The sequence below is a fragment of the Pseudomyrmex gracilis genome, unplaced genomic scaffold, assembly GCF_002006095.1.
Source record: "Pseudomyrmex gracilis isolate BER0280 unplaced genomic scaffold, ASM200609v1 scaffold_257, whole genome shotgun sequence".
In the NCBI taxonomy this organism is placed as follows: Eukaryota; Metazoa; Arthropoda; class Insecta; order Hymenoptera; family Formicidae; genus Pseudomyrmex; species Pseudomyrmex gracilis.
Genome location: NW_018020841.1, coordinates 43,339 through 60,052, shown reverse-complemented (window position 1 = coordinate 60,052; position 16,714 = coordinate 43,339). Strand labels below are relative to the sequence as shown.

Here is a 16,714-nt window from a genome sequence, read left to right as displayed (position 1 = left end):
GCGGCGGCAGCGGCGGATTAATCGCGCGGGGTCGCTCGCGAAATTGGCGTCGTAACAGCCCCGGCACGGAACGTCCGCGACATACGTCGACGAATATTGCCGCTTTATACATGAGAATTACGTGAGAATCGCGATCGGCGGATAACGTATATGTGTATACGTTTGTGTGTGTTATTATCGAACAACGTTCAAAACTGGCATCGCCAATTTACGCGAGCGCGTTAATATTTTATTTCACTCCCTCTGTTTTGACGAGCGCGACAATCGTGTCACGATAAACGCGAAATGCGTGACTCAGTCACCCTCTCGGAATGTAAATTGTTTCGTTAGTCGGCTTTTCGATCGCCGACGAATTACACGTGTAATTGTGACGATTGTAAAGAGTCGGCTTAATTTTGTTCTTTCAGTTTGGAAAAAGTTGATCGTACGGTTACAGTTTTTGTTTATCTTTTTTGCGCCAACATGGATCTTGCGTGTCGCCGAAGTAATAATCACCAATTAGCCATACCGTTGTGCGGTATTTGCGCTTTAATGTCATATTTTATTTTTAGTTTTAACCTTTAGACGATGTGAACAAAAAAACACAAGAGATTAAATACGAATGAATTATAAAATATATACAACAAATGCGTTGGATGCGAGATGAGTTTTTACAATCTGATGAGTGATTTTCAGTCCCGACGAGTGCAAAAAAAATAATCCGGTACGATTCGAGCAGAATCGGTTTCGTTAAAAATTTGTCACTTCATTATCGCGAACGCCGCGTTAGTGTGATGTGGTAAACCGTTTCGAGCTCCGATAGTGTCTTCCTTTAGCAAATTTGGAATTACTCTTATCCCGTGGGAGCGAAGAGAGAGAGAGAGAGAGAGAGAGAGAGAGAGAGAGAGAGAGAGAGAGAGAGAGAGAGAGAGAGAGAGAGAGAGAGNGAGAGAGAGAGAGAGAGAGAGAGAGAGAGAGAGAGAGAGAGAGAGAGAGAGAGAGAGAAAGAGAGAGAGAGAGAGAGAGAGAGAGAGAAAGAGAGAAAGAGAGAGAGAGAGAGAGAGAGAGAGAGAAAGAGAGAACTTCAACTAATTATGGAGGTTATTTAACACTGAAAATTAAAGGATTCTGGCAAACTCGGGAGAAGCAAACAGACGACGAAACTTTGTTCTTCAGTTAATTTCAACGCGTACACTATATATTTTAACCGGATTTCAACTTAAAATTTTGTTACCGCGATGTCTAATCACGAAACGTCCCACAAGGGATTTTCAAAGAAATTCCATTCCTCTAAATCATGGAAAAGGCATTAAAGTGGGAGAGTAAAACTTTTTTCGCGAAATCTTCGTGCAGTTTTTTCAATGCCGATCTTTTTCTTTCCACGAACGAACCGCTTTCTCGCATGTGTGTGTGTGTGTCAGTATGTGTGTGTGTGTGTAAGTTATTCGCAAAATGCGCGCGCGAGCGATATAAAATTTATGTCCCGACTAAATCACAATATATGCGCGGAGAACGCATCTCTTGACTGATCGCCTGCAATATATCCCGGCGATGTCTCAAGATGCCGGTTGCGTGTAATCCGCGGAAAATCCAATTACACGGAAGCCACCGCAAACTGCAGGAGCGTGTCAAATCTAATTCGCGTTTCTCTCGCTGCAAAATAACAAAAACAAGAACACAAAAAAAAATTCACAAGTGCAGAGAGGGGAGAGATAGTGCGCCACCGAAGTGAGTTTACAACACACCAAAGAACTCTCGCGAGGGGGATAACTCTCGAACTCTCGAGAATAAGTTAGTACGAATGTTGCGCGGAGTCTTTTGCCGACGCGCGAGTTACAACTGCGCCAGAATTTACGTTCGGAGAATACTTCGAGATTGCGAGAATTCCGGATAACTGGCGTAAGTTGAAGAAGAGAACTCCGGAAAAGTTGCTCCGTTTCCGGTCGTATTCGGGACAAGAAATCAAAGAACGACGCGCGCGCGCGCGCGTGTTCAAATCCGATAAATAATAAGCGCAAGGACGAGATACATACATTCTCCTGCCTGTCGTAAATGAAATCAGTCGTAATTGAATAAAGACTATATCGAATAATCGAGCGAGACTCTCTCGTCGGGAGTTTAACGTGTTCGACACACGTACACGTGTTAACAAAAAAAAAAAAAAAAAAAAAAAACGGGCTCGAACCCGAGAATACACGCGGTAGACACGAGACGACTGTATAGTTGCGGGAGTGTTCGAATACAATATCTCAAGTACACGCGGCGGAACGGGACGCGCGATTTACATTTTATCTAGATATTACGCCATACATGCGATATTGTGTGCGGTTTATTCGCGGAACACCGGCGTTTAACTTTTTTTTTTTCCGCCGTTTCGCAACGCCGTTTAAGAAACAACACGCGCGTGACGTGAAGAAATATATCGGAAGTCTCTGCGGAGAGACTTTGCATGGGAGGGAGAAGAGATATCTTCTTCTCCGGAACGTAACAATGTGTATATCTCCTCTATATCGAACATCAACGACGATCTCCCCGAAGTTATCTCCTCACTGATGGATTTGTTGTTTGATTTACATACATTGTTACACAACGGTCAATTCCCAACGGTAAATAATGTCGTATCGCGAGAAGTTGAGAGGGGTCGAAATGTCATCAAAAAATCATGCGATGTTTTCCCCGTACGAGCTCGGTCGAGAGAAATTAGAGTATCCGAGAGATGATTAACGAAAGAGAGAGAGAGAGAGAGAGAGAGAGAGAGAGAGAGAGANAGAGAGAGAGAGAGAGAGAGAGAGAGAGAGAGAGAGAGACAGAGAGAGAGAGAGACAGAGAGAGAGAGAGAGAGAGAGAGAGTTCCTTTATATAGCGGCTTAACGACCGAGAGCACATACGTCCCGGATCCCATAATCCCAAATGTAATCTGCTCGGTCTCTTCCTCTCTTTCCCGTCCGAAGGGACATTTTTTTTGCCGTCGTGCGTCGTCGATCGATCGACGTCCCTTCACGTGCGCGCGCGTGAGATCTTCGCGCGCGAGAAAGAAAACCGGAAAACGCGCAAACTTGACGTATATTAAAATGAAGGCGGAGGGAGACAAATATTTGCCCGACGGGAATCGTAACGACTTCGCGTGGGTTATACAGTTTCCGAAAATGTACACGCGAGCACTTGAGCTTCTCGCCGGTGAACAAAGACCCATTCATATTTGGTCGAGCACACTTGACAGAGAGAAAGAGAGAAAATGCTCTTGTGCTTACATTAAATAATATTTTGATTTACTTTCTTTCGGAATTACGAGATTTACAAACAAAAAAATCACGCTCAATTTTCGAACGAACGTTTCATTTTCGAAAGTGTTTTCCGTCGCGTGTAAATATGAAAACGCTCTTCTCGTTTCTTTCTAAGAATTTTCTCTCCCTCGACCGCTCGAGAGAGAGATTTCCATTGTATTAAAATAAATGTCGAGTCATAGAAACGCAACGATCGAAACACAAAGAATGAAGAATATCTAAAGAACCGAAGCGTGTAAAAGTGAAGTTATCTTTTATTTCGTTTTTCTTTCTCTCTCTCTCTCTCTCTCTTTCCCTCACTCTTTCTTTCCCGCTTTATTGAATTCCGATATATTGCATATCGCCCGTGTTGCGCGCTCGTTCGATCTCTGATATTTATCGGTAGCCGTACAATGTGATTGTTATGGAAGAATATTATACCGCAAGAAATTGCGAAAGCATTTCTATGGCGCGCGCGCGCGCGCGCTTTCTGTATCGCTCGAAAAACATTAACGTTTCAAGATACGTTCGCGGAAACCTCGACGAGATTCGAGTCGCGAATCGATCTTATTATTTTACAATTATTTGCGCGCGCGCTATTGCATTCTAAATGTTCCGCTTGGTTGAGAATGTTTTGTAATTTTCACGCGCGATTTCATCGCGTTAAAGAGAGATAAGCGGAGGCCGTCCGACGAAAGCGAGAAATATTCACTAGCGATGCCCGCCACGTAACGCGCGGATACGTACGAGATCGCGTCACGTGCGGATCATTCATCATCTCGCACCTCGAAAACGCCTACACCTCCGATTAAGTTCCAAGACTCGTTCCGTTGATATCGATTACCAAACTCAATTTAATCATCCCCTAATGACGTATTCGAGAATGGCACGTACAAAATTAGCATGTCTCTCGATCGAGACGCGACAACGGAATCGGGACGATTAATATAGTTTCTTGTTCGCGATGTGTCGTATCGAAACTCGTCAATCGAGCGAGAGAATATATACGAAAAAAAATCCAATTGAACACAGGAACGACTTACCGATATTTGGATGCTGCAGTTTTCTACATATCCGCGCCTCTCGCTCAAGTTTCTGGAAATCTGCAAAATAGAAAAGTTAACTCGATTAAAATCACACACGTACAAAAATGAATTATAAATAAAAAATCGAACACACCACTCATGCGCTTTCTATAATTGTCGATCGCGAGTTTCTTTTTCGTCGCAAACGACCCCGAGACAATTTGATCTCTCGCGCAAGGTTAACTGCGCGGCTCTCTCCGCCGCCGCGGCTGGAACCGAACGATCGTCTCGAACGTTCGTGAGACACGGAATTGAATTTTTCGCAACGAGGTCCCTCGACGAGTCCTTTTTCCCCAAAGCTAATTCACTCTAAGAGACATCTTCAGAAGATTGCATTTTTTTTTTCTACCAACGCGACGAAGTTATTCTGAGGCTTATTTCCTGTTATCTTTTTACGTGCGCCTCTCCTTCTCTCCCCCTCACTCCGCGAAATCGACGATCGATCTCTCTCGCGCAATACATATTTGAGCGTTGCTTGATGAAAATAGCTCGAGACGCGGCACGACCCGACATAGAATGTCACAACAAAGTGCGGAATAATATATATATCGGAGTGTAAAGGTCTTTTTCTCCTTCTCTCTCTCTCTCTCTCTCAAAAATATAGGTAGATATTTTTACAACGTTGTAAAATATTTTTTGAAACTTCGAATATTTTGGAACTCGCAATTTTTGAAAGTCGAAGAAATAGGACGCCAACTCGAAACTCCGAAATTATTCTTCTCACGATGCTCTCTTTGTGTGTGTGTGTGTGTGGAACTCTGTGTGCTCAGACTGCAGCAGAAAGAAGCGATCTTAAAATGCCGGAAGCGACAAGTGCGCGGCCGGAAAAAGCGAGGAAACACATCGGGCAAATTGGTGAACAAGCCCTCGACAAAGACTCTCTGTGTTTTTCGCGGGGGAAAAAACTAGGTTACCCGAGTCGCAATCGAGTTTTCCGGCCGCAATATGCTAAAGAGTTTGCTCGTCGTTTACGAGCCACGCGGGGGAAGATGATTATCTCCCGCGAAGCATGCAGCGGGGCAAAAACTTGGCGCGTGTGCGTGCGCGAAACAGCGTCGACAAATCGACGTCTCGGTTCTTTTTTCGACCGAACTGACAACGATGACCGGTACTTTGTGATCTTACGACCGATCGTAGAGGGTGCAACGCCGATGAGAAAAGACGTTGCGAGTTTTTTTCCTCTCCCCGTGAATCGATAAAATTTTCCCTCGGCGGCTGTCTCGACGCGTTAAATCGCATTTGCGTGCGAAATAATACATAAAGCAACGATCGTTCGAGAGCTTGGCGTTAACGCGTGTTTCTCTCGTGAAATATTAATTTCCGCGCGTCCGATCGATGTGGAGAAACGCCTATCGCGACCCGTTTAACATGATAATGAGAAAATAAATAATAATAGAAAATAAATGAATAAATAAATTTGATCTTGTCTTAAGAAAGTAATTTTCTACCGAATGTTTTTTAATAAATTCACGAGTTTATTGCGGTGAACTCGTGTTTACGTACGCGCTACTAATATGTACGGATACACAAATATCCTTCAAGAAAACAAATACTAAATATTTCACGTCAACCTTACAACTAGCTTTCGCGAGATGGAAACTTTCATACTTCCACGTCAATTTTGCTTCTCTCGCGAAGAAGTTGCGGAGAATAATTTCATGTCGAAGAGATGCGATCTTATTACGGTGTTATTTGTTGACGTGTATGACGTTTACCGCAATTTAATTAATACGAAGATAACGGGCTTTCCTATTGATGTCACGCAGACAATTTGCTTCCGGAGAAACGCAATCTCTCTCTCTCTCTCTCGCATACGCAACGAGATGCGGCAAATTGACCGACGAAATTCTAGCGGCGTTTGGCAGGCCTCAAGAGAAATGACGTGCCTCGCACCGTAGCGCATCATCATAGACGCAATCAATTGCAACTTGATCAGTTGCGCTCTTGCGACGTGGAAAAAAGAAAACAAACAAAAACTTATAAAGTTCAGGACGTATCGATTATATCTCTCGAGACAAGAGTACGACAATGTCATCTTCGTTTTTCTTCCGATTCTTCCGCGCATTCCTCGCACGTGCGAAATTGAGTTTACTTTACGTAAGGCTCGTCTCAGTCCCGCGCGATCTTTTCGTTCGCTCGCTTATATCTTTGAACTTTATCTCGAGAGTCGTTGTTGTTCGCCGTCTTCGGGGCGCGCGTCACATCGAGATTATCGCGTCTTACGTAAAACAAGAAAGAAAAAAAACAATTTGAGTTACATAAGAAAATATACGCGGTTGCGTAACGCGATCGTTTGCGCACACAACTCGAAGGGCGAGGAAACGCCTACTACGCAAAGTTTTTCCCGGACGCGCTTATCGACAAGCGTTAATCTCCCGATGAGATGCAAAGGATCGTCCCCGTGAGTGGGACGAGAACCAGGCAAATCCGGGATCTTCCTCCGCTCCGAGAGAGGAAGGAAGGAAGGAACGAATTATTTAATTACTTGGCATTCAGCCGAGCCGCGCGGCTGTTCGCTAATCGATAGAGGCGTGTCTGGAGAGAACAGCCCTTGCGATCACCTTCACCCACCCGATAATCATCCGCGATCCATAAAAATACGTATCTATAAAAAGAAAGAAAAATTGCGAGCGAGAGAGAGAGAGAGAGAGAGAGAGAGAGAGAGAGAGAGTGAGAAAGAGAGTGAGAGAGAGGAAGGTTGCGCAGACGCTCTCTCGCACGCGTGCCGCTTCACGAACGGATCACTTCCAGGAGGCTACGCGGCAAACGGGCTCGTTGGAAAAGAATGTATCTTCTTATTTTTATCTCGTTATAGAGCGGCTTCTTCAAGAGTGCGCGTGCACACGCCCTTTTTCATAGCGCCGCTACCCGCGTCTACGTATCGGAGCACAATTTTTGCATCGATAATCTATACGTTAAAAAAAATGTTGAAGGAATTTAATTTAACGTTTGTGTTTCGCTCTTCTGATAATCACTGAAACGACGAACCACGCGGTATTCTCCTCACGCATGTGTGAAATCTCTCTTTCTCTCCTCCCGCGTCGTCTTTGCGTCGTCGGAAGGTCTGATCTTTTCCGTCGGCAAGGCCGATCCTTGAAAGGCGTCCATCCGACGACGGCGTGTGTACACGCGCTTCCCATCCAATGGAGCACGAATGTCACAAAAGTGTCACTGATAAAAACCAACCGCGGCTCGCTCGGTTACAAGTCGATCGTTGCGCGAGGCGATCCGCTGGAGAAAGTAACGCGACAGAGGGGAAGAAAACCACCCTTGTGATCCGTCGTGCGTGATAAGGCTTATCGAACCTTGTGTGATGCATTTCTTCGATCCGAACGGCAACGCAAGCGTCGCGCGTATCGTCAGAGAAAAAACCGGTCTTTTTTTCATAGAGGGAGAGAGAGAGAGAGAGAGAGAGAGAGACAGAGAGAGTCGTGGCAAAAAAAACTGTTTCCGAGCACATATCTCGGCTGAATTCGACGGAGACAATATTTTCCTTTCCGGAACACAAAAACGCGGCGGGGAAAAATAACACGACACAATTTACCAGAGTGTTCGGCAAAAAAATGCAAAACGTAATGTCGCTTTGTCGAACGAGCTCGTCTAACATATCGTTTGAAAGCGAACCGCGCGGCGATTACGTTCTCGAGAGAAAGACAAATATAAAGATCGAACGGAAAAGGGGGACACAGGCGGGAAACGCGGCGCGCGTGTTCGGTTCTCGAACATCGAGGAAGAGGCGGAGGGTCCAGCCTCCCCGTGATTCCCTTTGTGTGGTCCGCAACCGCGAATTAGAAATTCAAATGAACCGCACCGACAAAATTCCGGCCGTGCAGGCCCGAATTAATTATTCGTCGCGCCGAATTCCGCTCGCTCGCGCGAACGAGTTCGGCGAACAAATTTCTCCCGTACAATAACTTTCAGACGGTGAAATAAAAAAAAAAACAAAAAACAAACAAAACAAAAAAGTTTCCCTCTCGGATCGATTCCGCTCGCGGAATAAAAATGCCCGCAATGTGTATCGCGGGCGATTCGCAAACGCGGAAGGCGCAATTGATCTCGTTCGATTGTCTGCGACCGCGTATTTTATGCAGCACACGTTAAAGCTCGTTTTATATCTCGTTTTATTTCACGGCTCTTTTGTACATTATCGGACCGACCGACGCGCGAGTTCATTCGTTTCTATTTTTCTGTGAAAAATCGCATTTTCGCACTTTTAAAAGTGTCAAACGTAATTGACGGCGAAGAAAAGAGAAAAAAATGTGAATATAATTACAGATTGTCACACGCGCGAGAAAAAAACATCCATAGAGAGAAAGAGAGAGAGAGAGAATGAGAGACGAGAAATTAAATCAATTAATCTAATAAATTAAAAAATCGCGCGATAGAATAAAAATTAAAATACATTACACAATTAACGCAATTTGTTTTATCGTGCGCGGTTCTCATTCTCTCTCTCTCTCTCTCTCTCTCTCTCTCTCTCTCTCTCTCTCTCCCGTCTTTGTCGCGATTTTTGTGCTCTGCGTTTCTCTCCGCCAATTAATTCAGCAATCGATCGCTCGTCATCGCGAGAACGAAAACGCCGCGGTGAAACTCTCTCCGCCGTGCGGGATTGTGCGTTCTGAATTAATTGCGAGCGTTGAAAAGCTCGCGAAAGCGCACGTAAGCGCCGCGGACTGCACCGCGGCAAATAAAGCGAAAGAAACTTCGCGCTTCGTCGTATACACAAATACGCAATACGGGTAAAAAAAGAGAGAGACACGGAGAAGGACAAAAAGAATCGCGTGTATATTGCGTCGTTTCCGCGCGCATACTTTCGGAATCGGAAATGACGGGAAATGGTAACCAGACGAGACGAGTCGCGAGGAAAAATCGGGGAAATTCCATCCAATCCCCCTTTTCCTCCTCCTCGTCACATAACGATTGGCTCGCGGCGAATCTCTCCACGCTGTTTACCCCTCTCCAGTCACGGGGGCTTTTATTCGTTGCGCGAGGCATGTATACGCCATATTGCGGACACCGCGACGGCCTTTGTTAGGTCAAGAGGTCACTGGAGCAAGGTCGTGGTTCTGAGCTGAATCGCACGAGCGAGCGATTCTTAACTGAAAGGGTGAGAGAACAAGAGGAGAGAGAGAGAGAGAGAGAGAGAGGGAGGATACACAAGAGTGAGAGAGAAAGAGATGCAGGGAAAGACAGAAGGAAAAAGAATATAAGGGGAGAGGGGAACGCGCTTCTTTTACCCCGGCCACCTTTTTACCTTTTACCCTCGCCCAGGCGCGGCGCTGCCGAAGATAGATTTATCTCGCCGCAGCGTGCCCGCAGAAAATGGCTATAAATTGAATGAGGGAGGAAGGAAGCGAGGGACGGAAACGAGTGCGGGCTTCGCGCGGAGGAAATTATGCAATTCCGAGTGCTCTCGCGAGTGGTTCGCCAGCGAAGATGAGATGGGCCTTTCCTTTTGTCGATTTGTTTTCTCTCTCTCTCTCTCTCTCTTTCTCTTTTGCTTTCTTAATGCATATCTGCGCGGAATTGAATCTTGATCAAACGACGCTGCTTAGTCCGCAGAAATCGCTAACGGCGATATACGTATATACACGTACTGTCTCAATTTTCTACAATGCGGGTGCTTCGCGACTGTCGCAACAGCCTGTGAAATACGCGTGTCAAAAAGTCGCAGCAAAAAACGGCGTCGACGTGAAATTTGTCGAAAATGTCTCACGCGTAATTCCGCAAAATTTATTCCGACAAAAACGCTATAAAAAAAAAAACGCTTTAGACGGGAGAGAGAGGGAGAGAGGGAGAGAGGGAGAGAGAGAAAGAGAGAGAGAGAGAGAGAGAGAGAGAAACGGAATTTAGAGCACGGGAAAGAGGATGCGCTCGCGAGTTGAGGCGCAAAGTTAGCGGAGAATCACGCGGATGGCCCAGAAAGTTAAATCGCCTGTTTTTTTTCTCCTCTGTCTCCTTTTGTCTTTATTTCCACGAGAATTCCTGCCTCGCCATTGCGAACGCGGCACGCGATCCTCGAGGATTCCTATCGACGTCCGAATTCTAAAGATGCAGTCACACACACGCGCGAGGAGAAACTTTCGAAACCACACTCGTACGCTGTTTACAATCGCAACGCGATTGTTTAGCCACCGTACCGTTCAAACTGCGTCAACTGCGAATATTACATTACGTTGCTCCTCGTTCCGACGAAATTTCTTTCGCGACGGTCAACCGCAGCGCGCGCGCGCGTGCATGCGAAACGATAACGACCGCAATCGCGCTGTGCACGCTCCGAAATTAGACGTGTTAGCATATCGTTCGCGTCAGTGCGTTCAAAATCGAATAATCAAAACAACACAACATCGCATTAATTGATAGATTCGGATTCCACTACCTTCAAACAATGTGGTATTTCTCTCTGAATTTGTTAGAAGCTTTTGTTTGTTTGTAAATTGAATCGTAAATTTACGTAACTACAGCGTAACTACAGCGCATCGCACTATGACAAATAGTCGGCAAATTACTGCGCTTTCCGAGCAATTATTTCGCAAGTAGATAAGAGAAGATAAAAGGCGAACGAAGGAGGAGGAGATATATCCCATGCACCCGAGAGCTCGCTAATTCGCCAATTCGCGAGAGTCGCACGTGTGGAAGAATAAGAAGTGGGGGAAGGCTTGAATCCTCTCGTTTTTCGATTACACATCACGCGGCGCGCGCGTTTCTTCCGTCTCCCCGGAGAAATGATGTTCTGGCCGCCTCCTCCTCCTCCGGCGCGGACGCTGGTACGATCGAATTTCAAAAGAGGCCAATATGTATTTTCTGGACCAGCGGTCGCCGTACGGCACTGGCAACAACTGTTTGGTCCCGCGTAGGAATGCCTGCCTTGGCAGACTGTCAACGCGCGCGCTCTCGCGCTTGTTTTTAGACGCGTAGTACGTACGCGCGCGATATATAACGCGCGTCAAAAAATTGTGGAAAACGCGAGAAGTCAAGTGGCCACTTGCTCGATCCTCACGATAACACGCGAATTGAAGACCTCGCGATTGCGACGGGGAAACAAAAGTGAAATAAAACGACAGATAAGAAAGCGATATATGTGACGTTAAAAAAATGAGAAAAAAAAGAGAACAAAACAATAAAACTTCTCTCTCGGATATTAATACCTTCGCGGAGTATGATAAATGACGGTACTCTGTTGCCGATGACACGTGCACAGATACGTCACAGAGAGAAACGCGGTAAATAATAAATTAGAATAATAGCGCAACACGCGTAGCTGTTTGCGAGCGCGTTCGAATCGCGAAAAAGTATAAAAAAAAAAAAAAAAAAAAAAAAAAAAAAAAAAAAAAAACAACTCCGCTTCTTTTGCGATGAAAATTTACGATGACATTTTTCGGGCGCGCTGTTGGCTCGGAAGCGTTGTTGGTGTTCCGGACATTTCTGCGGGAGACAACTTCGAGGAGGGAAGAGGGAAAAAGAGCCTGTCTTCTTTTCCGCGCCTCCGACCCGGCGATGTTCTATTTATATATTTATATACCGTGTTAAAGAAAGCGGAAAGCAACCTTTACATCGGTCGTACTGAACGAGCGCATCTGCTCCCGAATGGCGTATTCTACATTCGAGCCGTGGTGGAAAACGTCGCGAGCACTTTTAGTTAGGCGATGGAAGCTCCTCCTCTCGCTTGAAAGCTTCGTTTCATCGACATTCGCGCGCGCAATTTCACGTTCGCTGTACTTAACGCACTCTCTCTCTCTCTCTCAATTTCTGCAATTTTGTTGCAGCGAGAAACGCTCTTTTCTTTTGTACAAATACGAAAATTGTAAAATTAAGTTGCCGATAAACTAATAAATTGCAAGTGAAAAGAAAACAAGTTATAAAAATTACAACAAACAAGTCAACATTGAGAGACCCGCGATAATTTTGTTCTCAATTAGAATCTCCTTTGAGTTTTCTCTCCCCATTATAATTTCCCCCGGCAATATCCGATCTTTGACATGTTTACGAGCGAGTTTGCAAGACGTATCGAACGTACACGCGCGAGTTGTAACCACACAACAAGTATAGCGAACGAGTTTATCGGGCTTGTCTAACGTTAATGACTCATCGATGCGAGATTTGCGGATTTATCCGCTTATAAATACATTCTCCTTCTACCTCCCCTTCGTCGTTCTTCATCCTAGCGCGCGTGTTTGCACGCCGCAGACAAACTTCCAAATTACTCTGAGGGTTTAATACTCCACGTCTAACGTGCGTTATAACGGTAATATCGCACGCGCGCCACCGAACATGTGTGTAATCTCAAATTGCTGCGCGCTCTTCACGCACGCACGTGTGCACCAGGATGGCTCTTATTTACTTTTGGTGAAATTTTGTTTTTTTTAATGGCAAATAAGAGCCACCCTAGTCGTGCACGCACGAATTTTCGAGAATCGCGCGTGTTTGTAAACGCTTCTTAGAAAAACGCTTGGTTTTCCATTGGAAACGTGAATCGCGAAACGCGCGAGCAATCAACTCGACGCCGCTGAGCAAACGCGGAAAATAGATATTCAAAATCGTGTGCGAAACTCGAGTGTGCTCGAAAGAGAGAGAAAGAGAGAGATCCGTCACTTACCTCTATTCGAGAGCTTTTTGGTGTTTATGATTTTGGCAGCGAACTCGTGACCGGTGCTCTTTTGCACGCATCGTCGCACTACGGAGAAGGCACCTCTGAAACAAGCACGAAGGAAACAAAACGTTATTGCGTCGTCGTCGTCGTCGTTGTTGGTTGTTGTTGCGGCGTGTTGTTATTCAGACCAGAGAGGCGGAGAGAGAGGGATGATGCAATATGCAGCACATGGGCGGTGCCCCAACGGGTGCCCCGGGGATTAAAGTGCAATATGTAACAAACGAGTTTCAAATTCTCGTTAATTTATTGCGTCCGAAACCGCTGCCACGAGCTGCGAAATAATGTTCGAAAATGAAGAGGAAAAACCGAGAGACAAATAGATAGATAGATAGAGAAAGAGAGTTCGATCGGCGAGAATTTATGGCGCTCGATTGCGTAATATATAAACGCGAGCTCTGCGTTTACTTCGCGATTTATTATAATTAACCGAAAGATTGATAACGGAATTAATGCGCTCGCGGACAGGTGGGACCTTTTGAATCGCCGGTTGTGTCTCTCGTCTCTCGCGCGCGCGCGCTGGAATATTGCAAGCGCCATGAAACTTTTACGCATTAAGCAACCATCCGCGTTATTAGGCCAAATTGCATTTTGGTAATTAACATATCCATTATCGGTAGTATATCGCGATTATTAGTACCGATAGTAATTGCTTCCATTGACAGATGTTTCAATACGAAACAGCGTTATCGCATTAATGTTCCATTCTCTGTGTGCGCGATGAAATCGCTGATTCAACTAACTTAATACTTACAGAAACGCTTGCACACACACACACACACGCATGCATTACGCTTGAATTAACATTTCGCAGAGACCAGTGCGCGTAGTGTTGTGTCGTATGTAATAGCGCGTTTGTACACCGTCAAATATTTACTTACGACAATCGTGGCACGTGTTTGATCCCGGGGAAGCCCACCCCGCGTTCGAACGTTTACAAATCCTGACGCGCGTTACTTTTCACACCGTATATATATATAGATAACAAATTTATTATATGAAATTTATTAGATTAAGATCGCATTTGTTACATTAAAATCGAATTGCATTGAGTAAAAAAGTTACAAATTATATTTTTTATATCGGAAGAGACGAGTTGTGTGCGCGTGTGTGTTGTATGTTGATTATTTCGTCAAAGGATTTTTTATTTCCTCTCCGCCCGTTTCAAAAAGGGTATTATTTAATTCCGCGACTCAACGTCAGGGATTTGAATGACGACGTCACGAGATCCCGCGAGATCAGATTGATTCTCTACACAATTCGCTTTACACCTCCGCGCGTTTCTAAAAATGGACTCGTAACGATCGCGATTACGCGCCGGATGACGTCAAAAGTATTCGCTAAGCGGTTTTCTCGGTGAGGGAACAGTGGGAGGGAGAAGAGGAGGTAAAAAGCCGACTCCGACTAACGAGTGCGCCTCTCACGAGAGAGAGAGAGAGAGAGAGAGAGAGAGAGAGAGAGAGAGAGAGAGAGAGAGAGAGAGAGTGCGCGCGCGCGCGCGCGAAGGTCCCTTCCCAGAATTCATAGCCATGTATATCCGGGCGTCTCTTTAGCTAACCCCCGGGGGAGAGAGAGCTAAACTTTCTCGATTACCCATCCCCCCGGCGAATGGCGCCTATATATGGAAAACCGCGGAGAGAAACTTCCCCGCTGAAGTTTTCCTTACGTTCCCTGTCTCTCTTTCTCTCTCTCTCTCTCTTTCCTGTGTGTAGTGCCGTCGATCAAGGTGGCAGATTAGCGACTACCGATTGTGCCCATTGAGCGAGCATTCAGCTTCGGAGATCTAAATTGCCGCTTACTCTCCTCACCTCCCCCTTGAGCGCGTGCGTCACCGATTCCGGGCGAATATTACGCGAGCAAAAAAAAAAAATATCTGATGCTTATTGTTCGCGGGCGATCGTTCGCGCGTTTCCCTCGTCGCTTTTGTGAAGAGGAGAGATTTCGAGCGTGATAAAACGGCGAGAAAAGAGATTCTCCAATCGCGTCGTTCTGGAAACTCCACTGACTACGTCCGAGAATGCGGTAAAAACCAAAAAAAAAAAAAAAAAACCAAGAACTGATTGGAGAGCGCGAAAGATATAGTCGAGCGTGATTTTGTAAATCAAGTTCGCGTCGGTTTTTCAGCGAATGAATCGATCTCGCGAAGATCACGCGCGGTGAAACGAGCGAGAACTCGTCACGGTGCTCTCGCGCACCTGCGAATCGAAGAGGAGAAATCGAAAAAAAAAGAGACCGAAGAAACCGACCGGTGTTGACAGCTCGTTGGACGACGTCGTGTCGATGTCAGACGGCAGCTTGTACACTCGACCGAACCGATACGGACAGGGATAGGCGGTGATATAAGAAAGCACAACGACGGCACGCCTGGTAATTGGCTACGAATCGGGTAAAAGAACGAACGACGATGACAGCTCGACCGCAGTCCGTCACAAAGGAGAAAAGTTCACGATAGAAACTACCAATGGCGTATCGCGGATAACTCGGCGTGTCGCTCGGATAATTGACAGAAATTTATTGCCGCGACGACGATTCGTCCGCGCAAATCGAAGTCGTTAGAATCGCAGGTCGAACCGAGAACGATAAGTTCTAGGTTTGTTTCGTGCGCCCGTTAAAATACGCGTGTTTTTTTTTTTTTTTTTTATGAATAAACTCCACGTGAGGACAAAGATAAAAAAAAAATCACAGTCAGGATACAAACACTTCAAGGATTTTTATTTCCTTTTGTTTCGCTGAACATTTAGAGAAAAACGTCGTCTTCCTTCTCGCGACAAAGCGCAAATCGAATAATAAAACATTGCATTTGCCACGTCCTGCTCCGAGAGGCTTAACCTTGCCGGCGGGGGAGTGGAAATTCTAGGAGGCCGGCACTGAAGAGAGAAAGAGAAAGAGAGTCCTGCGGGCGTCGGCGCCGTGTTACAGTCGGCGATGCGACGCGACGCGACGCGTCGCGACGCACGCTACGACGGCCACGCCGCTCGGTCTGCCCGGAGGAAAAAGGGCGAGGCGGGTGCTTGGCTCGTCTCCATGGCGACCAATCATTACCGGAGATTGTACCAGCAGCTACCAGCGCTGCCGGCACCGCTTTTCCAACCACTCTCTCCCCCTTCCTCCCCCTTCCGCACTATCCCCGTCCATTCCCCCGCGCCTTCGTACCCGGGTAGCTTTTCCGCTCACGTGCTCTTTACGAGATTATACCGCCGAAGCACGACGACGATTATTTAATGTCACGCTCCCCGCGCATCATCCCCTTCGCGTGCACGTCAGTCGTCGCGACGTCGAAACTTTATGATAGCGCGTGTATCGATACTCGCGTCACAAAGATACGAAGCATCACACGTATATCTTGTACGTACTGGTTGAAAAAAAAAAATTGTTATCAACATCACATCAATGAGATATTAAATTCCAGTCGTTAAAAAAAAAAAAACAAGCTACGCGAGAACAAATTAAAATTAATGTGTCGACAAAAATGAATTATGCATTAGCGTGAAAATTTTGCAGAAGGGGTTGTGTTGTTTATTGCGGCGCTCGTTAATATTCGATGTGCAAAATTTGCGATCGTGTTTGGCGAGTGATCGACTTGGCCGTGGGACCAGACGACGTCGGTTCGTTCGGTTTGAACTAACTAAAACGAGCAACTGCGACGCGCGTGGTTCTCTCTCTCTCTCTCTCTCTCTCTCTCTCTCTCTCTCTCTCTCTCTCTCTCTCTCTCTCTCTCTCTCTCTATAACTCTGGCAGTA

The 16,714-nt window shown here is 45.9% G+C and overlaps 1 protein-coding gene across 18 annotated transcripts in view; it reads right to left on the bottom strand.

The window, feature by feature from the left end:
• Positions 1 to 16,714, bottom strand: part of LOC109859326 (calcium/calmodulin-dependent protein kinase type II alpha chain) — a 109,367-nt gene that overhangs the window by 66,107 nt on the left and 26,546 nt on the right. For all 18 annotated transcript variants that reach the window (XM_020437459.1, XM_020437460.1, XM_020437462.1 and 15 more), the window contains exons 2-3: positions 12,924 to 13,018; positions 4,286 to 4,345 (exon numbers count right to left, since the gene is read on the bottom strand). In XM_020437459.1, coding sequence (XP_020293048.1) covers positions 4,286 to 4,345; positions 12,924 to 13,018 — 155 coding nt within the window. The remainder of the gene's footprint in view (positions 1 to 4,285; positions 4,346 to 12,923; positions 13,019 to 16,714) is intronic.